This window comes from Simochromis diagramma, unplaced genomic scaffold (genome assembly GCF_900408965.1).
Source record: "Simochromis diagramma unplaced genomic scaffold, fSimDia1.1 OVJJ01000389.1, whole genome shotgun sequence".
Taxonomy (NCBI): Eukaryota; Metazoa; Chordata; class Actinopteri; order Cichliformes; family Cichlidae; genus Simochromis; species Simochromis diagramma.
The window spans coordinates 1,847,272-1,870,011 of record NW_024387227.1 but is presented as its reverse complement, the minus strand read 5'-3'; the positions used below and the strand labels follow the sequence as shown (position 1 = coordinate 1,870,011).

The window sequence follows — 22,740 nt, the reverse complement described above, 5'->3', positions numbered from 1 at the left end:
TGCAGTGTTGCACATTTGAACACAAGCACAAGGATGCTTCTTTGTGTTCAGCCAACAGACTGGAATGTTACCCAGCACTCACCTTGGTTTATTATCCACAGCCCAGCTGATACTCTTTGACAAATGAAGAAGATGTCAGGCGTAGATCAAAGTCCATTAAAATACAATAAGCCTGCTAGGTATGTAGCTTTTGACTTTAGTATCAACATAAGCCTGATGCTATATTTGAGTTTTGCCCTAATAAGACAGAAGATTTCGGAGCAGGTATCGTGTAACACATGTTTAATGAAGACAGGGGCTCATTATATCTTGTGGGTAAGTGCTTTAGAATGTCTTCTTCTTATTCACTGCTGTAAGTTGATCTTCTTTCCAGGGAAACAGTGCCCAATGGCTTTCTACCCACGCTTAATTGTGCCGGCTATGTTCCATAGTCTTGGCAAAAATGTCTGCATGCTTGCCATCCTTGACAAAAGCCTCAACAAGCATCTAACAAACACAAACAATATGGAATTGAATGCCCTAAACAGTGTTAACTCGCTGCGCTTAGATTCACAGGAAAAATCCACGATGAGGTCATTTTTCAAACATAAAGGAAGAAGAACTGGTACTCTGCTGCTCTACTTTTAGGGATTGTCTCAGTCTCCCTTGTGTGTCCCTTAAGAACAAGACTAAGAACAGCTGTTGGCACTGTTGTAAAATGTAATGCCTTGGCAATCCTTCCTTTTCTTTAAAGCTTTTTGGCACTCTTTTTATTTTATAATAATTTCTGACTTGTAAGGCCTCTGAAACAGTACCTCAGTGACTTTTTAAAGCTTCCCCAAAGCACTTCGAGGGACTACTGTTGTGCCAGAGACCAATAAAAAGATCCATTAGTCACACCTTTGGACTGTCTGTAACTGCTGACTTGACTTTAGCCAAAAATGAGCCAATTTCCTATCTGTGCTACACATAAACAACCAAAAGCCAACTGCACATCCGTATGTTACATAAAATTTAAAATAATACAGGAGTATGGAGTTCGAAATGCTGCTTCATCTCCGTATTTTTGCTGAAGGCAACACAACCTGACTGTGTTGGTAATTACAGGTACAGGAATTCTGGCATGTAAGACGTCCAGAAGACATAAACTGTGCGACGACAGAGGCGGAGGAAAGAACTGGTGCACAAGGATAACACCACACAGCATGACCAAATAGAGAAACCCACGTGTGATAGGCTCCCATCATTTGATATAAAAGGAAGAGCAAGCCACCACCAAGCACAGGCACCCAGCAAAGGTAAGTATCTTGTGGAGGTCATTTATTCCAGTACTTTGCCATATCATAGGAATCAGGCTGGTTATTCACATTTTTATGTTTCCAAACAGATTTTTCTTTAGAAAAAAATAGAAAATTAATTTCTATTTAATACTATTTTAAAACAAAGAACCACTGACTTAACTGTCTAATTTGTGAATCTTTGTTCCTTATTTCAGAAGTCTGCAGTGAAGTCTGACAGGAATACCCATTTCTCATCTGGTGTCCTCCAAGGTAAATGTGATCAGTTTTCGTGATCAACAGTACCAGTGCATGAGTAGGACAGACACAAGAGCGGATCTTTATGAGCATCTCTTGTTGGTACTTATTGAATCCCTGGCTTGAGAGTAGCTACTCTGAGAGTAGCTACTCTCAAGCCTTCTCTTCTTAAAGGAATAGCATGTTTGACTGTATAGGTAGCTATAAGAGTGTGAATATATATAATATATACACTGCTGACAAATAAGATGAATGACTCCTCTCTTGTTTCCTCACTTGCAGTAAAGGGTCATCATGAGTGGGGACGCAGAGATGGAGTGTTTTGGCGCGGCGGCCATGTTTCTCCGCAAGCCAGAAAGAGAGCGCATTGAAGCTCAAAATATTCCATTTGATGCTAAAACAGCATACTTCGTGAGTGAGCCCAAAGAAATGTACCTCAAGGGGAAACTTATTAAGAGAGAGGGCGGCAAAGCCACCGTGGACACTCTGTGCGGGAAGGTGAGAGTAGTGACACTTGAATTTGTGCAGCTTCAAATGTGAATTCAGACTGCTCAAGTTATGAATAACTATATGGATATGTTAACTATATGTAGCATGGTCCAAATATCTGAAACCAGAGAGGTTTGGGTATATTTACATGTAACACAAGAAGTCATGACATGTAAGATATATTTGGAATTTTCAGAATCTGACAAACTCTTTTCAGCAATCAAATTTAAACTTGTGAGATTGCCCTGAAGCCATTCTTCAGCACATGATAGCAGAAAACATGGCATCACAACTGAGTGAAAATGTCATAACTCAAGTTGTTATGGTAAGAAAGAAGGGGCTTTTCTCAGCATAATGGTTAGACTGAAAGTTTCATTTGGTTCAATTCAAGCCAGTGATGTGAATTTCCTTTGGAGTTGAACCAAGCTGGTGTTGTAAAAAAAAACAACAGCAACAACAAACAAACCAAAAAAAAAAAAATGCAGGTGCAGCTATAATGCTAAATTAAAACACTTCTCAGAAGGAGGAAGAACAGAAAGAACAAGGCCAGACATACCCAGAATTTCACTGTTGATAAAGTTCAAAGTTGTTTGACACCAGACCTGAATCACTAAAAAATACACCAAAGAATACTAGCACTCCTTTCTTCTGAGATACGGTAAAACCTCCGGTTTTCATCGTTGTGAACAAAACAGACAGCAAAATCTTTGCATGAACTACTTGAAGAGTAACAAAAGCCAAGTACTGTTAACTGTCACTGCTTAATGGGTGAATGAGTGTGGCAAGAATAGCATTGTCCGATTCATTCTGACAATGCTATTCTTGCCACATATTAAATCTGAAATACAACCTTGTGCAAAGTAGACTAAGAAGAAGTAGCTTTTTGGACCCATTTGGATGTATTCCACAGTCAAAAACTGATCAGAAGGCCAAATGAATAATTCAAAATAAGAATGAGAATAAAACAAACAAGATTAAAAACAAATATCACAAGTTAGACAAAACTGCTTAATTCTATCTGAATTTACATTTGTGCCTTCTTTGGCAGACTATCACTGTGAAAGAAGATGAAGTCTTCCCAATGAACCCTCCCAAATTCGATAAGATTGAGGACATGGCCATGATGACCCACCTCAGTGAGCCTTCTGTGCTGTATAACCTCAAAGAGCGCTATGCAGCATGGATGATCTACGTGAGTTGATCAGAACTCCATAGCTGATACTCGTGCTCATGACAAAAGGAAGATCTGCATCATAAATGATCCTCTCTGACTCCACAGACCTACTCTGGGCTGTTCTGCGTCACTGTGAACCCCTACAAGTGGCTCCCAGTGTATGATTCAATGGTTGTTGCAGGATACAGGGGCAAGAAGAGAATTGAGGCTCCACCCCACATCTTCTCCATCTCTGATAACGCCTATCAGTTCATGCTCCAAGGTAATAAACCTTTTTAAGATACAATGTGTCCTGATCATTTTGTAAGCTACAGTTCAGAAATAAAACAGCTGCAATTCAAAAGTGAACGAATTATTTTAGCTTGATGATTTTGGTCTCTTACAGACAGAGAAAATCAGTCCATCCTGATTACGTAAGTACAAAGCATGCTTTTATATGATGAGCATTTCCAAAAGTATTATTTGCAATATCGAAATTACAACTCTAAAACTCCTTACTCTAACCAGTGGAGAATCTGGTGCAGGAAAGACTGTCAACACAAAACGTGTCATCCAGTACTTTGCAACAATTGCAGTGGCTGGAGGAAAGAAAACCGAGCAAGTTCCCGGCAAAATGCAGGTAGATGAAGTTGCAAAATATGAGATCTAAAAATCAATCAAAGAATTCCTGTACTCACAGCTCATGAACGGTGTCTTTAGGGGTCACTGGAAGACCAAATCATTGCAGCAAACCCACTGTTGGAAGCTTATGGTAATGCCAAGACTGTGAGGAATGACAATTCTTCACGTTTTGTAAGTTATTTTGGTGATTTTACCTTAATTCTGTGGTAAAAATTCACAGTTCATGTTCACTGTTGCATTTATAATTGAAACATTATTCTCCTGCTTAGGGAAAATTTATCAGAATTCACTTTGGGACAACTGGAAAACTGGCTTCGGCTGATATTGAAACATGTATGATTTTTGTTTTGGTTTTACTTATGTATTTATTTTTGAGGGAATTATCAGACTGCTTTGACTGCTACAAAGATGATTTGTGATAACCACGAAACTTAAATCTGTACAGATCTGCTGGAGAAGTCTCGAGTGACGTTCCAGCTCTCTGCTGAGAGGAGCTACCATATCTTCTATCAGCTCACAACGGGCCACAAACCTGAGCTCATCGGTTAGAGAATTATACCAAAATGACACCAAAAAACAAAATATAGTGTTTATATATATATGTATTGTTCATTATGTTTTATGTATTTTGTTTTTCTCATTTAGAGGCTCTCCTGATCACCACAAACCCATACGACTATCCCATGATCAGTCAGGGTGAAATCACTGTCAAGAGTATCAATGACATTGAAGAATTCATCGCTACTGACGTAAGAACAGCTTCACTCACGACCTTTCACTAATATTAATAACTATATACACAGAACTCCATGAAGCTCATCATATTTATGTTCGGCTTTGTTAATGGGGAGTTTGAATTAAAAATGTAATAAACGCTGAATCAAAAACAGCTTTCTATTTTACATTAAAATATAATGGGTTCTGTTTGTGCTTATTAAAACTTATTCATCATTTCACAGACTGCCATTGACATCCTGGGCTTCACCGCAGACGAGAAAATTGGCATGTATAAACTGACCGGAGCTGTGATGCATCACGGAAACATGAAGTTCAAGCAGAAGCAGCGAGAAGAGCAGGCTGAGCCAGATGGCACTGAGGGTATGAAGAACATTGTGCACTTTAAGCACTGCTGATTTTGTCACTTGAAATAGGACCTTTGAGGTAGAGGTTTATTTATTCATGAATTTGTGTTCATATAGTTGCAGATAAAATCGCCTACCTCATGGGTCTGAACTCGGCTGATTTGCTAAAAGCACTGTGCTACCCGAGAGTGAAGGTTGGGAACGAGTATGTGACCAAAGGTCAAACTGTTCCTCAGGTACAGATGTTACAAAGAAAACACACAAATAACAAATGATTTCCTGTAAGACAGTGTCTTTAAACCAAACCCTTCAAGACACTAATACATACTGATAAGGCTTTCTTTTTTACCAATAGGTTACAATGGCACTATTCTTAAATTTATAACCACTAATGATAAAATCAATATCCCTTCACTTCAAAATCAGGTCAACAATTCCGTCAATGCTCTCTCAAAGTCCGTCTATGAGAAAATGTTCTTGTGGATGGTCGTCAGAATCAACGAGATGTTGGACACAAAGCAGTCAAGAAGCTATTTTATTGGTGTCCTGGACATTGCTGGGTTTGAAATTTTTGATGTAAGTATGCAGAACTAACACTGCATAGTCTTATGTTCATGTTGCTAATTATACAAAACATTTTCAAAACAGTTCAGGGTTTAGGGTATGTCAAGAATAAAAGCACAGTCTTGTTTTCGGTGCGCTTGCTGACCTTATCTGTATTTTTTCAGTTCAACAGCCTGGAACAGCTGTGCATCAACTTCACCAATGAAAAACTGCAACAGTTTTTCAACCATCACATGTTTGTCCTGGAGCAAGAAGAGTACAAGAAAGAGGGCATTGAATGGGAGTTCATTGACTTTGGTATGGACTTGGCTGCCTGCATTGAGCTTATTGAGAAGGTGAGCCGTGTGCTGTCTATTTGCACACATAAAACAATAGAAAACAACTTGAAACTGTTTTTTTATGCTTCTTTCATCATGGCAGCCGATGGGCATCTTCTCCATCCTTGAAGAGGAGTGCATGTTCCCCAAGGCAACAGACATAACCTTCAAGAACAAACTCTATGACCAGCATATTGGCAAAAGTGCCCCCTTCCAGAAACCAAAGCCTGCCAAAGGCAAAGCTGAGGCCCACTTCTCCCTGGTGCACTATGCTGGTACTGTTGACTACAATGTTAATGGCTGGCTGGAGAAGAACAAAGACCCCCTGAACGACTCTGTGGTACAGCTCTACCAGAAGTCTTCAACAAAGCTGTTGGCTTTCTTGTATGCGTCACATGCCTCTGCAGAAGGTGATGATCATATTTTTAGGACAGAATTCAAAGTTTCTATTGTTTTCATTATATTTCAAAATGATCAGATTTAGTACAGAACAGAAAAATAATTAAATTATAAAATAAAAAATTATATTTAAAGTCATTTAAGTATATCTGACATTTAATGTTTCAGCTGAGGGAGGTGGAAAGAAAGGTGGCAAGAAAAAGGGTGGGTCTTTTCAGACTGTATCTGCTCTTTTCAGGGTAAGCATAAAAATATTATTTTTTTTCCTCAGATGCGTAGGTAGCATCCAGGGTTTACTTTCCATCATGTGAAAATTTGAATATTTTCATATTTCAGGAGAATCTGGGCAAGCTGATGACGAACTTAAGGAGCACTCATCCTCATTTTGTACGCTGTCTCATTCCAAATGAATCAAAAACTCCTGGTAAAGACCGGTAACAATAATGTAAATTAATGCATTTTAAGGTAAATGTAATGCCATGTACATGACTGAATTTAATATGGGTTTAAGGTCTCATGGAGAACTTCCTGGTCATCCACCAGCTGAGGTGTAACGGTGTGCTGGAGGGGATCAGGATCTGCAGGAAAGGGTTCCCCAGCAGAATCCTCTACGGTGACTTCAAGCAGAGGTGATTACTAAGAATAAAGACATTTGTCACAATCTAAAGATCAACTTCTCCTTAATTCATCATGTACCCCCAATCAGATACAAAGTGTTGAATGCCAGTGTCATCCCTGAGGGACAGTTCATCGACAACAAGAAGGCCTCAGAGAAACTCTTGGGCTCCATTGATGTTGACCATACCCAGTACAAGTTTGGCCACACAAAGGTACAGTAACAAAAAATGCAAACTTTTGTTGGTATTTTAAGTAAACTGCTGCTAAATCAGGATACTTTAAGCAGGTATTACAATTTTGCTTTTGACAATGCTGTATGTGCTCTGTATGACTATTTTTCAGGTGTTCTTCAAAGCTGGTCTCCTGGGTCTCCTGGAGGAGATGCGTGATGAAAAACTCGCTATCCTTGTCACAATGACGCAGGCTCTCTGCAGAGGTTTCCTCATGAGGAGAGAGTTTGTCAAGATGATGGAACGCAGGTACTGTAGGCATAGTAGCTTTACACACCAAAGGGGATTTTTACAAATGCAGATGACAACTTCAATGTAATTTCTGCGCTAATTTTTTTCTTTCTGGTTCAGCCCATAGTTTTTTATTACAGTTTTTCAGATCTAAAAATACCAATTTTTCTCAATCTTCTATCCTCAGGGAGGCGATTTACTCCATCCAGTACAACATCCGTTCATTCATGAATGTCAAAACCTGGCCTTGGATGAAGTTGTACTTCAAGATTAAGCCTCTGCTGAAGAGTGCAGAGACGGAGAAAGAGATGGCCGCAATGAAAGTGGACTTTGAAAAGACCAAAGAGGATCTGGCAAAGGCTCTGGCTAAAAAGAAAGAGCTGGAAGAGAAGATGGTTACTCTCCTACAGGAGAAGAATGACTTGCAGATCCAAATTCAAGCGGTATGTTAAAATAACAAAGGAATTTGAACTGTCTTTATGAATAAGGAAATCTTAATCCATTTGTATATTACTATCAATTTAGGAAGGTGAAAACCTTGCTGATGCAGAGGAAAGGTGTGAGGGGCTCATTAAAGCAAAAATCCAGTTCGAGGCCAGACTCAAAGAGACAGCTGAGAGACTGGAGGATGAGGAGGAAATGAACGCTGAGCTGACTGCAAAGAAGAGGAAGCTGGAGGACGAGTGCTCTGAGCTGAAGAAGGATATTGATGACTTGGAGCTCACCCTGGCCAAAGTGGAAAAGGAGAAACATGCCACTGAGAACAAGGTTGGTGCATCAGTCTCAAGGCTTTGAGGTCAAATTGTTTGCAAACTGCAAATACATTGTTTTTTGGTTTTTTTTAAATACTGTCAATATAGGTTAAAAACCTGGTTGAGGAAATGACTTCCCAAGATGAGACAATTGCCAAGTTGACCAAAGAAAAGAAAGCCCTCCAAGAGGCCCATCAGCAGGTCCTCGATGACCTGCAGGCAGAGGAAGACAAAGTTAACAGTCTGACGAAGGCCAAGACCAAGCTGGAGCAGCAAGTGGACGATGTGAGCATAGGAATTTGAGTTTCCTTGAAAATAAACTATAAACCCCAAAAATCTCAAAACCAAAATAAAATCTTATCTTGTTTTACACAGCTTGAAGGTTCCCTGGAGCAAGAAAAGAAGCTTCGCATGGACCTTGAGCGGGCTAAAAGAAAGCTTGAAGGTGACCTTAAACTGGCCCAAGAAACCATCATGGATCTGGAGAACGATAAGCAGCAATCTGATGAGAAAATAAAGAAGTAAGCAAAATGCAATTAATCAAATTTAGTATCTAATATAACTGCATTTGTTTAGCAGACAGCAGCAACGCTAAAGATCATTTCCCGACCAACCAGCATATGTTACTGAAAAACAAATCATAATAAAAACAGAACGGTTCGCCCACTCTTCCGCAAAAGTGAAAAAACAAAAACTCTCTATTTCAGTGTAAAAATCAGCAGTCAGAATGAGGGTTACCTATTTCAAGAATAAAAATAAATAAATAAAAAGATGTGGATGTAAAATTTGGTTTGAACTTTTCCCCACAGGAAGGATTTTGAAATAAGCCAGCTTCTGAACAAGATTGAGGATGAGCAGTCTCTTTCTGCTCAGCTTCAGAAAAAGATCAAAGAACTGCAGGTATCTGACAGCAAGCTGCCAAGTCTATTACAAGTAACAAGTATATTCAGCTTTATTATTACAATTTGATTAGATGTCTGTTTCTTTCAACATGTAAATTATAGGCTCGTATTGAGGAGCTTGAGGAGGAGATTGAGGCTGAACGTGCTGCTCGGGCCAAGGTGGAGAAGCAGAGGTCTGATCTCTCCAGAGAGCTGGAGGAGATCAGTGAGCGGCTCGAGGAAGCTGGCGGGGCCACTTCTGTTCAGATTGAGATGAACAAGAAGCGCGAGGCCGAGTTTCAGAAGCTGCGGCGTGATCTCGAAGAGGCCACCCTGCAGCACGAAGCCACCGCCGCAGCTCTCCGCAAGAAGCAGGCTGACAGCGTGGCCGAGCTAGGAGAGCAGATTGATAACCTGCAGAGAGTCAAACAGAAGCTGGAGAAAGAGAAAAGCGAGTACAAGATGGAGATTGATGACCTCACAAGCAACATGGAGGCCATCGCTAAAGCCAAGGTACGATAAAGTAAAACATTTGACAAGCAAGAGAAAACATACATTTAACCTTCTGTTCGTTTACATTTGGCTCTTGTGTCCATTACTTTAGATTATTGCAGCTTTTGTTCATTTCAGGCAAATCTGGAGAAAATGTGTCGCTCACTGGAGGATCAGCTGAGTGAGCTGAAGACCAAAAATGATGAACATGTGCGGCAACTGAATGACATTGGGGTGCAAAGGGCAAGGCTTCAAACGGAAAATGGTGGGAAAACTATTTTTAGCTATTTTTTCATTCGATATATGATCATATTCAAATGTGGATTGTTTTTTTCTTTCTTTTCTTTTTTTTCTGTCTCACCTTAGGTGAAATCGCTCGCCAACTGGAGGAGAAGGAAGCCCTGATCTCTCAGCTGACAAGGAGCAAGCAGGCTTACACTCAGCAGATTGAAGAGCTAAAGAGGCACATTGAAGAGGAAGTTAAAGTAAGTGCACATTAAAAACACCTGCACTACCCCGGAGCTGATTAAACCACAATTTAAGTTAATAAATTAAATAATTTTTTCCAATTTTCTGTAAGGCCAAGAACGCCCTGGCTCATGCTGTCCAGTCAGCTCGTCATGACTGCGACCTCCTCAGAGAGCAGTATGAGGAGGAACAGGAGGCCAAAGCTGAGCTGCAGCGTGCATTATCCAAAGCAAACAGCGAGGTGGCTCAGTGGAGGACCAAATATGAAACCGATGCTATTCAGCGCACTGAGGAGCTGGAGGAGGCAAAGTAAGTCTTCGGTTTTAGTTTTGTCCTATCGCAAACTATGTATATAATAGAATATAAAGTCTGTTAACTAATCGTTAACAGGAAAAAGCTCGCCCAGCGTCTCCAGGATGCAGAGGAGTCCATCGAAGCTGTGAATGCAAAATGTGCCTCTCTGGAAAAGACCAAACAGAGACTGCAGGGTGAAGTGGAGGACCTGATGATCGACGTGGAGAGAGCTAATGCTCTGGCTGCTAACCTTGACAAGAAGCAGAGAAACTTTGACAAGGTACCATTTTCATTTTTGAGTTATTTATTTTAATCAAAGCTAATGAATCATGAATTATGCAAATACATGGGTCTGCCTTATATCTAAGATTCTTGCTGAGTGGAAGCAGAAGTATGAAGAAACCCAAGCAGAACTAGAGGGATCTCAAAAAGAAGCTCGTTCTCTCAGCACTGAGCTGTTTAAGATGAAGAATTCATATGAGGAAGCTCTTGATCACCTGGAGACCCTGAAGAGGGAGAACAAGAACCTGCAACGTATGCAAAGCTTTAGATATTCAGTCAACTAACAAAAATACCAGACAGTAAGCTAACTGTGCAAAATTTTAATGTTTTTATAACGTATTTCAATTATTATACCCATGAATTTTACCCAGTTTCTAATATTGTTTCATGTATTTTATGTTAGAAGAAGCGATGGTGACCCGCACTACTGCTCAGAGATTTAAGTCTTACAAATGTTATACTGTACGCTACAATCAATGCAAGTTTGCATTTATTAGACATCAAGATCCACCAAAAGTAAACAAATTAATGAATTCTGCTTAAACTTTAAACTGATTATTCTTTATTATCTTACAGAGGAGATCTCTGATCTAACTGAGCAAATCAGTGAGGGTGGAAAAACCATTCATGAACTGGAAAAAGCGAAAAAGACTGTAGAAACAGAGAAGTCTGAACTCCAGACTTCACTTGAAGAGGCAGAGGTACTGTTTGATAAAAAAAAACTACTCTCCAATCAGCACAATTCAATTTTAATGATCCTGGAGCTACATGGTAAATATTTTATTTTTCAAAGGCTACTCTGGAGCACGAGGAATCCAAGATCCTCCGCATTCAGCTTGAGCTGACCCAAGTCAAGAGTGAAGTTGACAGGAAGATTGCAGAGAAGGATGAGGAGATTGAACAGATCAAGAGGAACAGCCAGAGAGTGATCGAGTCCATGCAAACTACTCTGGATGCTGAGGTCAGGAGCAGGAATGATGCCCTGAGAATCAAGAAGAAGATGGAGGGAGACCTGAATGAGATGGAGATTCAGCTGAGTCATGCCAACCGCCAGGCAGCTGAAGCCCAGAAACAGCTGAGAAATGTGCAGGGACAGCTGAAGGTGGGTCCACTGAAGGATTTGCCCGAACTTTCTATCTGAAAGGTGTGCACTAATACCTCTTAACGTTACACATTTCAGGATGCCCAGCTCCATCTTGATGAAGCCATTAGAAGCCAGGAAGACATGAAGGAGCAGGTTGCAATGGTGGAGCGCAGAAACAACCTGATGCAGGCTGAGATCGAGGAGCTGAGAGCTGCACTGGAGCAAACAGAGAGAGGCCGCAAGATTGCTGAACAGGAGCTGGTTGATGCCAGCGAGCGTGTGGGACTGCTGCACTCTCAGGTTAGTTACGATTCAAAAACTTCATATTTTTATAATTTGAAGGGTGAAAGTCCAAATATGTGATTCATTATCCTGTATTTCCTTTCAGAACACCAGCCTTATCAACACCAAGAAGAAGCTGGAGGCTGATTTCATTCAGATCCAAGGTGAAGTGGAAGATGCTGTCCAGGAGGCCAGAAATGCTGAAGAAAAGGCCAAGAAGGCCATCACTGATGTGAGCCACCCTGATGAAAGTCTACACAGTAACTCATTCTCTGGCAACTATATTAGCCTAACAGTTACAACAATACATATGATATGAAATTTCAGGCTGCCATGATGGCAGAAGAGCTGAAGAAGGAGCAGGACACCAGTGCTCATTTGGAGAGGATGAAGAAGAACCTGGAGGTGACAGTGAAGGACCTGCAGCACCGCCTTGATGAAGCTGAGAACCTGGCCATGAAAGGCGGCAAGAAGCAGCTCCAGAAACTGGAGGCTAGGGTGAGTCTCATGAGAGCCATCTGACTGATTCGCTGTAAGCTGGGGAAACATTTTATATGTTAAAAATAACTGCATACATCCTTTGTCAAGGTCCGTGAACTAGAGGCTGGAGTTGATGCTGAACAGAGGCGCAGTGCTGATGCTATCAAGGGAGTGCGAAAATATGAGAGAAGAGTAAAGGAGCTCACCTATCAGGTCAGCTGATTACTACTACAAAGCCACAGTAATGAAAATACCATGCTTAAATGAGTATTACATTTATACCAGAATAACTAATTAATGCTTTACAACAGACGGAGGAGGACAAGAAGAATATTGCCAGACTTCAGGATCTGGTGGACAAGCTCCAGCTAAAAGTGAAGTCCTATAAGCGACAGGCTGAGGAGGCTGTAAGTAGACCTGATTCTCATGAAACACACTGTGTATAACTCAGTGCACAGGGTTTAACTTCACTGTGGCTTCTTCTACAGGAGGAGCAGGCCAACAGTCACCTGTGCAGGTACAGGAAGGTGCAGCATGAAATGGAGGAAGCTCAGGAGCGTGCTGACATTGCTGAGTCTCAAGTTAACAAACTCAGGGCGAAGAGTCGTGAAATTGTCAAGGTAAAAAAAAATAATATATCTAGCATGAATCAAATTTGTAGAAATATTCATCCTGTTAAAATCGAGACTATCCAGCCAAATTTTTAAGTGCCACTGTTTTGTCATTTCAGACCAAGGAAGCAGAGGAGTGATGAAGAAATCAAGGTTGTAAATTAACAAGAAATCATACAATATGATTGTCTTGTTAGCTGTTCGCATAAGCAAAGTGACAGTGCTGTGACAACCTAAAGTCAATAAAAGTTAGATTGATGCACCTTTTGTCTCTGTGCTCTTATTTTTGAATGACTCTGAACCTTTTTAAAGTCTCTAACACCCTGGTTATTGTTGTGTAAACCTATCAGTCTGGTTCTAGTGTGATAGCATGAAGCTGCATTCATACATAAGATTACATGTCTCCATATGTGGATTTTCACCTTTCAAAAACAGAAATTTTACAGAGCACAAACAACAGAGTTTGTGTGCTTTTAGTTGTTCCAGGCACAAACAGATTTGTCCAAAATTCAGCTTCAGCTTTCAGGGCCCCTCTTCTGTGAAACGGGCTCCCAGTCTGGATTCAGGAGACATACAGCCACCTTTTAAGATTAGGCTTAATGTGTTCCTTTATTAACTATAAAGCTTATAGTTAGGGCTGGATCATGTGACCCTGAATCCTCACATTGTTACACTATAATAGGCCTAGGCTGCTGGGCTCTTCGCATGATGCACCGAGTGTGTTTTGTTCACTCACCCTATTCACTCTCTATATGTTTATATACCTCTCTGCATTTAATCATTAGTTACCATTAATCGCTCGCTCTCAACAGTGTGTCTTTTGTCCTGTCTTCCTTCACCCTCAACCAGTCACAGCTGTTGACTGCCCCTCCCTCAGCCTGGTTCTCCCAGAGGTTTCTTCCTGTTAAAAGGGAGTTTTTCCTTCCTACTGTCACCAAGTGCTTGCTTATAAGGGATTGTCTCATTGTTGGGGTTTCTCTGTGTTATTTTAGGGTCATATATATATATATTCATATTCTAATATAAAGGCTTTGAGGCAACTGTTGTGGGAATTTAGCAATATATAACTGAACTGAATTGAATACCTCCCAAGCTATCATAGGAACACTCTCATGTTCCTAGTACCTAATATCTATTACAGTCTCAACACATGAAAGCTCTTTCCATCATTTTTGGAGGCGTGTCAGAATGAAGTCCTGAGGATACCTACAAGTGAATGACATTGTTATCTGTATTAAACATCAAATATAAGAGTCAAATATAGTAGATGGCAAAACGTAATACATATATTAGACTATAAATAACCAATTAGAACATATAAAAAATAATCTACAATTCACCACTAACAACAATTGAATCTTCAATTTTTCTGCAGAACCTGCTATTCTATACGTACTATACATACATTGATTCCAATATACATTTGTGTCCATGAGAAAAGAAATTATCCCATTTTACTGCCTTAGTAGTCAGTATTTTGAATCAAAGTACTATACTTTCAAAACTGTTTTCAAATGATGGGCCTACTGCTACTTCAAAATAAAACTACTTTTATTACAACAAGCATTTTTTTCTTCTTCTTCGCTCTGTTTAGGGGTCACTCATCCTCCTCTGTTACACCAACCCTCTGCATGTCCTCCATCCCTACACCCATGTATGAAAACTTGTTTCCGCCACTAAAAAATGCGATCCATATCCAGTTATCCAGTTATTTTCAGTTAATAAGAAAATAACTGGAAATTTCCAGTTACGGTTAGCAGTAGGGGGGTTAGTGGGGAAACAAGCTTCGATACATACCACACCCATTGCCCCAGACAAAGTTTTTTTTTTTCATTTTTTTATTTGTAAAACTTCGTATGAAACTTTGAAAACTTCTCTATTAACCTGGAGCAGAAATACTGAGCTGGGTGCACAATAAAGACAAACCTACCTGCTCTCCAGGTTGTAGCTCTTTGAACCAAACAAAGATGGCAGCAGGAAGTGACTAGTTGGCGTAAGTACAACAGCTAAATATCCATTCATTCAATACATTAATTATTAGGATGTTCAATAAATGTTCGTATTACTTATTTATTTACTTAATTGTTTTTTGGAAAACTGAGCATCTTATCCTAAATAAGTTGGGATGATTGCTTGATCAGACATCCAAGTTTAGGATAAATGACAGTCCATTCAAAACAAAACTTTATTAAAACCATTACAATACATTCAACATTTAGCCACCTAACACATTGAGACGAGCAAATAAACGCTGGACCTTTTGTAAGCAGAGGCCCTGCCCCGCACTGTGTGGAGATCTTAAAAACGGGGACGTGTTATTGCCGGAGGTCGCCAGAGGTCAGCATTGCACACTGCACATGCTGTTGCTGTCAGCGGGGAGTTGCTGTTACGGCGTGTAAATAAGGTCGCAGATTTCTTATTTGCAGTCGAAATAAAGCTGATTTTTTTTTTTCTTTTTTGTTGTTGACGGATTTCGTCGGTTTCAGTCGATGCGGGGTCAGCTTTACGGACCGCGTGTGTGAGATGAGTTTCGCAGTGCTTTGGGATGCGCAGTGCGCTTTGCTGACTGGAACTGCTGCAGTGTAAACAAGACTGTCCGAGGCTGCAGCGCTGCTATCTGCACAATAAAACATACACAATTCCGCTCATAGCTGACTTCTAGGCTCAGAAAAGAAGAGCTGTATTTTCGCCGCGAAAAATCAGGCATCTTTTTTTTCCCAAAATGCGCAAGGATTTTGGTTAATTTTCTCCAGGGGAAGAAAAAAGAAAACTGGAGCTCTTTAGGGATTTTCTCTCTTTTTAAATGTAATCAAACTAGACATCTGTCACTCGGCACATCTGCTACTTCTGGGGACACATAAAAGGTTTATCTCGTCGCCTGATTAAACAGATGGACCTTGGTTGCCGAGGACCCAACAACTCCTCCAGCCAAGATGACTGACAACCAGGAAACCCAAGATGCTGCTGCTGAGGACACGACTCCGTCCGGGAGCGCGACCTTGCCGCTTCGTCAGCCGTGCGAGCGCCTCTCCTGCCACAAGAGCAGCGTGTGCTCCCGCTCCTACTTTGTGGTAGTGATGGTGTTTTTTCATGTTTACATCATTAACGTGATCGCGCTGCTTTTCTACGTGCACTACAACAGTGGGCAGGAAGACGCGAACCGAAGTCGTGATGCTCCCAGCAGCGGCCACCAGCGCCCCGAGTCGCGACGTCCGCCATCGAAAGACGAGCTTCAGCGCGATATATCTCTGCCACGGATAGAGGGAATAAGGGTGAGTTAGGGTGAGTACTTGAGGATGATGATGATGCATCGCTCCTTCTGTCATCCTCTCACACGCCTTTGATTTCCCTTTCAGGTGGGACATGTCCAGAAGGTGTCACTGGTGTCAGGGAGACTTCACGAGATGAGGACTTTGAGCCTGAAACCGCTTCTTTTTGGTAAGAGGCTGCACAGCCACGTAGCTAAAAGAAGATAAAAATGAAGATCTGCCTCAGATGCCCAAAAGGGGAATAAAAAAAAAGAAGTGCTGCAGCTTACACTTGGCTACTTTACCTTAACATAACCCAGACTGGGCTGAGTATTGTGCTACATCCAGGACTTCATAAAATAGGCAAGTAAGTCCTAAGGCAACTACTCTATTCAAAGTCGGTCCATTGCACATGGGATGCAATTAGGGTCTCACAGCTGACTGGGTAAAGGGCAGAAATGCATCTATACCTGAAAAACATAATGCATCACTGCACAGCATGCAGTGGGAATGCTTTGCAAGTATTATGAAGTGGGTGAAATGTAGGCCTGTAGTCATTTGGATTGCTTCCTGATCTATTCACATGTTTTGTTTTGTTTTTATAAGTAATGCGATTTCCTGCAGATTTTAAAGAGCTGACTCAAGGTTGATATAAGAAGATTTGCTGTAGGTTAGCTGGACACTAACTGAACTTTGGTTTGACAATATTTGAAATTTAAATTAATCTGATGGTTGTGTTTTTTTCTTTAATCAAGTAAATTTTGAAAATGTGAGACGCAATATTTAGAATTTCCAAAAGTCAACAAGTCCATCTTTTAAATCAGTCAACAACTGGTTAAATTCCAGCCTGAGGAATGTAGCCTGACATTATAGAGTGGTACTTGTATGGCATCATTCTACTCAATTTGAGGACTCCGGTCTCATTCACCCAATCACATTCACACTCATACAGTGCTTTTATCTATACCTAACCACTGTTTTCTAACATTCATGTACATACTACTATTTAATGCAGGAAATTCAGGGTTCTTGCTCAAGGATTCTTTGAATTATGGGGCTCCATCCACCAACCTTCTGACTGACCTTCTTAACCAATTGGTAGATGATCCTTCCTACCACACTTTCTAAGCTACCCCATTAGTTTAAAAAGAGAAGATGAAGAATCAGACAGATAATGCTGTCTTAATTTCCTCCGTAGTGTTTCTTACTTTTTGTGTTTCTGCAGAGATCCCGGGTTTTCTGTCTGAGGATGAGTGCCGTGTGGTGATGCAGCTTGCCCAGCTGAAGGGTCTAATGGAGAGCCAGTTAATGGTACAAGATGGTCAGGAGGAGCTGGCCAGGGAGCTCAATCTCAGCCCAGAGGAGATCTTTAACCTTCTAGATATCAACCAGGATGGACAATTGCAGCTCCATGAGGTGTATGTCAGTATGTGGACTGAGAGGAATAGTGCGCAACCTGAAGTATTTTTTTGTTACTTTTTGCTTCAGAGGTCTCTAACTCATTCCATCTTATACACTATGACTCCTCCAGATACTGACTCATTCTCGAGTGAGAGATGGCATCTGGCTCACACCAGAGAATCTGCGAGAAATTTATGCTGGGCTCAAAGCTGACAAGGATGGCAATGGTAAGAAATTAACTTAATTAATCATTTCCACCAAGACCTTGTAAAAAAGATGCAAGGTAATGTGTATTCTGATTTTCCATTGAGAATTTACTTTACCTTGCATCTTTATCTCACGTGTTTCAGTGCAGCCCTTCACATGATTTGCTGTTATTTTCATAGGCTGCAGTGCTTTTGAGCTCTCAGGGCCACAGTAACTACCTCCTTACAAAAACAATGTATTTATGGATAATTTTGAAAAGATTTTAGGTGGCAACTAAACTTACTTACCTTCTGCTATACATTTAATTTCTTTTCCAGTACAACGTTTTCAAGCAAGTCTCAGTGCTATATGTCCATGCTAGTAACAATGATGTGATAAGAATCTTAATCAAATATTGAGCTCTATTTAAACATAAAAAAGTTAAAGAGGAATTAAAGAGTGTAACTAGCAGAAAAGTGCTGCCAATCAGATGTGTTGATTAAGTGATGTGGTGGGGCGTGGTTTGCGGTGCCGTGCAGACGCACCTGCATGACATCCGAAATCACAATCCGTGCGTCTGCAAGTTGTGTGGAATGTGGTGTGATGAATGTGCGGCTGCCAGCTGAGAGCTGCAGCCGCGTGCATTAAATTTGGGTCTGAATAACGATCTATGGACCCGCCGTGTCTCAATCACACCACGAGTGATCATCAGCAAGTCTAACCATCTCTGTAAAAGCAGAAGTTTTAGCAGATTTGGAGTATTCAGGTGTTGTCATGGGAAGGTTTGCGACAGGCAGCATGTGGAGCCAAGTGCAGGACTCGGCAGACAGACTTATCTGAAAACACATCTTTATTAACTGGCAAAAGGCTGATTTAACAAATTATAAAGCAGAGCAGAATAGAGCTAGCGCTAGAAAAAAACAAACTGGAAGGAACTAATGCTGACTAACAGATAGCCATAACATTAGGGCATGTATGATAAGGACAAAACAAGGAACTGAGAAAAATGAGGGATAAATACACGTAAGAGGTAATTAGGGAGATGGATCACAGGTGAACTAAATCTGACTAACGAGACAGAAATCTATACATAATGCACACTGGACAAGAGACAAAGTAAGACAGGAAATATCACCAACACACACAAACAGACTCAGGCTAAGACATGTGAATTTGACCCTGGGACTGAAGAGACAAAGGGATGGAACGTAGAGAGAGAAACTTGGGAACAGGAAAGGGGAAAGCACACAGAGCCACACTACAGCTGTATTAACTAGACAAGACAGGGAATGCAGACAGACATGGAGACAGAACACAGGGACCGGACACAGGGACATGACTCGGGAGACAGGGATCACAAAAGGGACTAACATCAACCAAGGAACTGTAATAGAAAAATGGATAAGGATGAAATTGTTCAGAACTAGAACATAAACCACTTCACTAAACCCACAAAGCTCAACACAGTGGGTCATCGACCCATGAACCATGACAGATGTGTTAATGTGAGGCCATCTGTCCAAAGCTAAAGCTTGGCTGATACTGAGTCATGCAACAGGACAATGATCTCACTTACACCAACAAATCTGCAAAAGGACGGCTGTTAAAGAAAAGAATTAAGATCTTGTAATTGTTCAGTCAAAGTTCAGAGGGTCTGGAGGTAACAGAGGCCTCAGGAGAGCTGTGCAAAAGTTGCAACAAGTTGCAACAAACCTCAGTTAACTGAAGCTACATTACTAAGAAGAGTGTAGAGAATTCTGCCGCAACAATGTGAGACACTGCAGAAAACAATTGCTTCAAGTTATTGCTGTTGCAGGATGTTCTACGAGCTAGAACTCATAGAACTCTGAAAATGTTCATATGACTGTACATCCTCATACTTTGGGTAGGTTTGCTGAGTCTAGAAGAGTTCAGGCTTCTGAGCAACGATGCTTTCCAGCGCTTCCTGTTGCAGCGTGGGGTGAAAAGGAGTCAGCTGGTGAGAAACAGCAGACACACGTGGTTGTACCAGGGCAAAGGAGCACACCAGGTCCTCCAAGACATCAAAGAGAGGTAAGAAAGACAAACCGTTACTGGGATTCATCCTGTGCTTGCATTTATTTAAAACGTTTCCTTTCACTTGTCAAAGGGTGATTCGCCTCACTCGACTCCCACCCACATTAGTGGATCTTAGTGAACCTCTTCAGGTGGTTCGCTATGAGGAGGGGGGACATTACCATGCCCACCACGACAGTGGCCCGGTCTACCCTGAAACAGCCTGTACACACACACGCCTTGCTGCAAATGCTTCTACTCCTTTTGAAACGTCTTGCAGGTGAGAACCTAGAAGCAGCACTTCTTAACAAATATATCCACGTTTGTTCACATATGAATTCATCTGTCTGACATCATTACTGAACTACTCACTGTTGCTCCATTGTGACAGCTGGCATGCTAGTTTGTGTGACTCAACATTATCTTGCAAAAAATTGTGCACGCTTGTTGTTTGTGTGTGTGTTTGTGTGCTGTTTGCTTGCACTATACATGTGTGTGTCAATTTAAATCTGTGTTGCACACTTAGGTACATCACAGTTCTCTTCTACCTGAATTCTGTTGATGGGGGCGGGGAGACCGCATTCCCAGTGGCAGACAACAGGACCTATGATGAAGTGGTGCGTAATAGTCAGGAAAATGGTCAGGAAATGTGTGCAAAGTGTCCTGCAAACGTATTGTGTACTTTCTGCGCATGTGTTTCATAACTGTGGCGACTCACACATATGTCAGCAACTGCACGAGTATGACATCAGGCAAGCTATGTGACTGATTTTGAACATGTGTTTCAGTCTCTCATACACAATGACGTGGATCTTTTGGACACCAGAAGGAATTGTGACAAAAGTAACCTGAGGGTGAAGCCGACCAAAGGGACCGCTGTTTTCTGGTACAACTACCTTTCTGATGGAAGAGGTGGGTAAATGAAAGGCAAATTTCCAGTAAAAAAGCAAAAAGAAAATGCAGCAAACCAAACTGCGTCTTATTTTCATTACGTATTTCCAGTACACAGATTGTGTACCAACATTTAAATACAATTTGTATGAATGACCTCATTCATAACCAGTGCAGGTACATAAATTTGTAGTTTTTGTACCTGATTTTGTTTTCTACTCTCTGAACAAATTTAGAAATGGCTAAGACCATAATATTAACAAATGACAATGATCTGGTCTCGCAGAATTTAAATATACATCTTAAAAATACTACTACTTACTATTTTTACTACTACCCTACTAATAGATTGATTAAGTAATCAAATTAATATTTTTTGTTATTGTTAATGTTTTTTCCTTAACTTTGATGTCCAAACTTCTTTGTTGCCTTAGTAGTGCAAGCTTCTATCTTACAGCATTGTCCCGCTTTCACCTACTCACGTCAAGATAAACATGTTTCCATATAAAGGGAAATTCGTAATATACACATAGGATGCAGATTCCACTGGACTGTTGATTTAAATAGATTCAAATTCCCAAACATTTGCATGTGATGTGAAAAAATTGGACAGTGCACACATTTGTGAATCCAGTAATTTTGTGCAAGGGTGAAAAAGTTTCTGTGCACATTAGCGAATGAGTCTCGATGTGTAATTTGCTTTTTTTTTTCTATGAAAAGAAATTCATAATCTTAGTAAGTGTTGAATAAGCCTAAAAATCCATCCTAAGAGCTTACATAGACTCAGTATTTCTTGGAAATTAGTGCATGCCAACAGTGTTAACATGTTTACAATGTTAGATTTGCATGCAAACTTTTGAGACTAAACAGTGAATAGAGGCTGTTGATACTGATGGTTAACTCTGGTATATGATTGGTTGGTTTGTTGTCATAGAAACATATATGGGAGACATATATCTCATGGTGATGTTAGATCAAAGTGAAGAATACAGTAGATACAGTGTCAGGGATTCATGAATGTCTTTACCACAGTTGACTTTGGTGTCAATAGGTAGAAGTAGATGAAAAAATAGTGGACATCTGTACAGTCCTGATAGTTGATCAAATTGTTTACGCAATTAAAAGTTAAATGAGATCAAGAAAATATTAGAACTGTTGTTTTGGAGCCTAATAACGTAGATTTAAAAATTCATGTTAATACGGTGATAAATCTAATCTGAACTGCTCTGGTTGCCACCAAAGTGTCGGTATGTTAATGTAAATTTGATTTTTAAATTAAAATAGTTAAAGGATGTTTTTAGTCAAAGGAAAAAAAACACATTTTTTCTCATTAGGTTGGGTGGGGGAACAGGACGAATACGCTCTGCATGGAGGTTGTATGGTCACCCATGGCACTAAGTGGGTTGCCAATAAATGGATCAACATTGATCCGGATTACCAGAGGCAGGTTCGCTACCAGCAGTTGGTGTTACAACAGCCAGAAGAGGAAGAAGATGATGATGAAGATCTGACTATGAACACAGGAATACAGAGTCCTAGCATCCATCAAGACTTGTAGCTTATCTGCCAAATAATACAAATAAGAAATCCCAGCCTTCCTCAGTCCTGTGCACAATGTTTTTGGTAACACCCTTTGTGGCCAGTATGTAGGGACAAGATTTATTCAGGGAATGAGGTCACAGTGGGTTTATGCAACAGTAAAGAGATGTTTTGTTGTTATATTTTTTTGCTTGGATATTGCTATCCTGTTATTTTTATCTACCAAAACCTCGTGTGTTAGAAGTATTGCACTAGAAACACAGTCAAGGAGTTGCAATTTTAAAAGCTTTTCTTTGCATGCGTCAGATGTGCAACAATTGCACTTGAAAACTGAAAACAAAAACCTTTCAGTGTTCTACCTTCTTATTGCTGCCATTACCAAAAAATAGGCTCACACACTGTCAGTGTGATGCATGTTGCCTTTGTTTTTCTCCCTTGAATTCATCGGTACCTTTTCCATGTGGAATGCACAATACATGAAATGCACAAGATATCTTCCAGATTTCATTTTATTTATTATGTATTTATTTTTGAATGCACTCTCACTCTCCCACATTGAATAAAATAAAGTGAGCT

General features: G+C 40.5%; 2 protein-coding genes and 1 long non-coding RNA gene across 3 annotated transcripts; 2 read left to right on the top strand and 1 right to left on the bottom strand.

Moving 5' to 3' along the window:
* Positions 1-1,468: 1,468 nt before the first annotated feature.
* Positions 1,469-13,128, top strand: LOC120746736 (myosin heavy chain, fast skeletal muscle-like). Its single transcript, XM_040052181.1, has 40 exons — positions 1,469-1,529; positions 1,797-2,012; positions 3,052-3,195; positions 3,283-3,439; positions 3,563-3,590; positions 3,685-3,796; positions 3,877-3,969; positions 4,068-4,131; positions 4,244-4,342; positions 4,444-4,547; positions 4,758-4,896; positions 4,998-5,116; positions 5,307-5,456; positions 5,609-5,779; positions 5,865-6,171; positions 6,329-6,399; positions 6,497-6,584; positions 6,672-6,789; positions 6,867-6,990; positions 7,121-7,257; positions 7,427-7,682; positions 7,765-8,007; positions 8,100-8,276; positions 8,367-8,512; positions 8,801-8,891; positions 8,996-9,385; positions 9,503-9,629; positions 9,731-9,849; positions 9,945-10,141; positions 10,223-10,406; positions 10,495-10,660; positions 10,985-11,109; positions 11,202-11,510; positions 11,589-11,792; positions 11,881-12,006; positions 12,102-12,272; positions 12,363-12,467; positions 12,566-12,661; positions 12,743-12,874; positions 12,985-13,128. Exons 2-40 carry the CDS (start codon positions 1,809-1,811, stop codon positions 13,003-13,005), a joined length of 5,814 nt encoding a protein of 1,937 aa, XP_039908115.1. The 5' UTR covers positions 1,469-1,529; positions 1,797-1,808; the 3' UTR covers positions 13,006-13,128.
* A 2,018-nt stretch (positions 13,129-15,146) lies between these two features.
* p4htmb (prolyl 4-hydroxylase, transmembrane b) lies at positions 15,147-22,740 on the top strand. Its single transcript, XM_040052191.1, has 9 exons — positions 15,147-16,137; positions 16,222-16,303; positions 17,339-17,529; positions 17,645-17,741; positions 19,590-19,752; positions 19,829-20,014; positions 20,261-20,351; positions 20,523-20,646; positions 21,960-22,740. The coding sequence occupies exons 1-9, from the start codon at positions 15,799-15,801 to the stop codon at positions 22,181-22,183; spliced, it is 1,497 nt and encodes a 498-aa protein (XP_039908125.1). The 5' UTR covers positions 15,147-15,798; the 3' UTR covers positions 22,184-22,740.
* LOC120746750 lies at positions 15,586-17,409 on the bottom strand. Its single transcript, XR_005698928.1, has 3 exons — positions 17,322-17,409; positions 16,419-16,583; positions 15,586-16,327 (listed from the first exon to the last, which is right to left on the bottom strand). It is a non-coding gene; the product is annotated as an uncharacterized LOC120746750 (long non-coding RNA).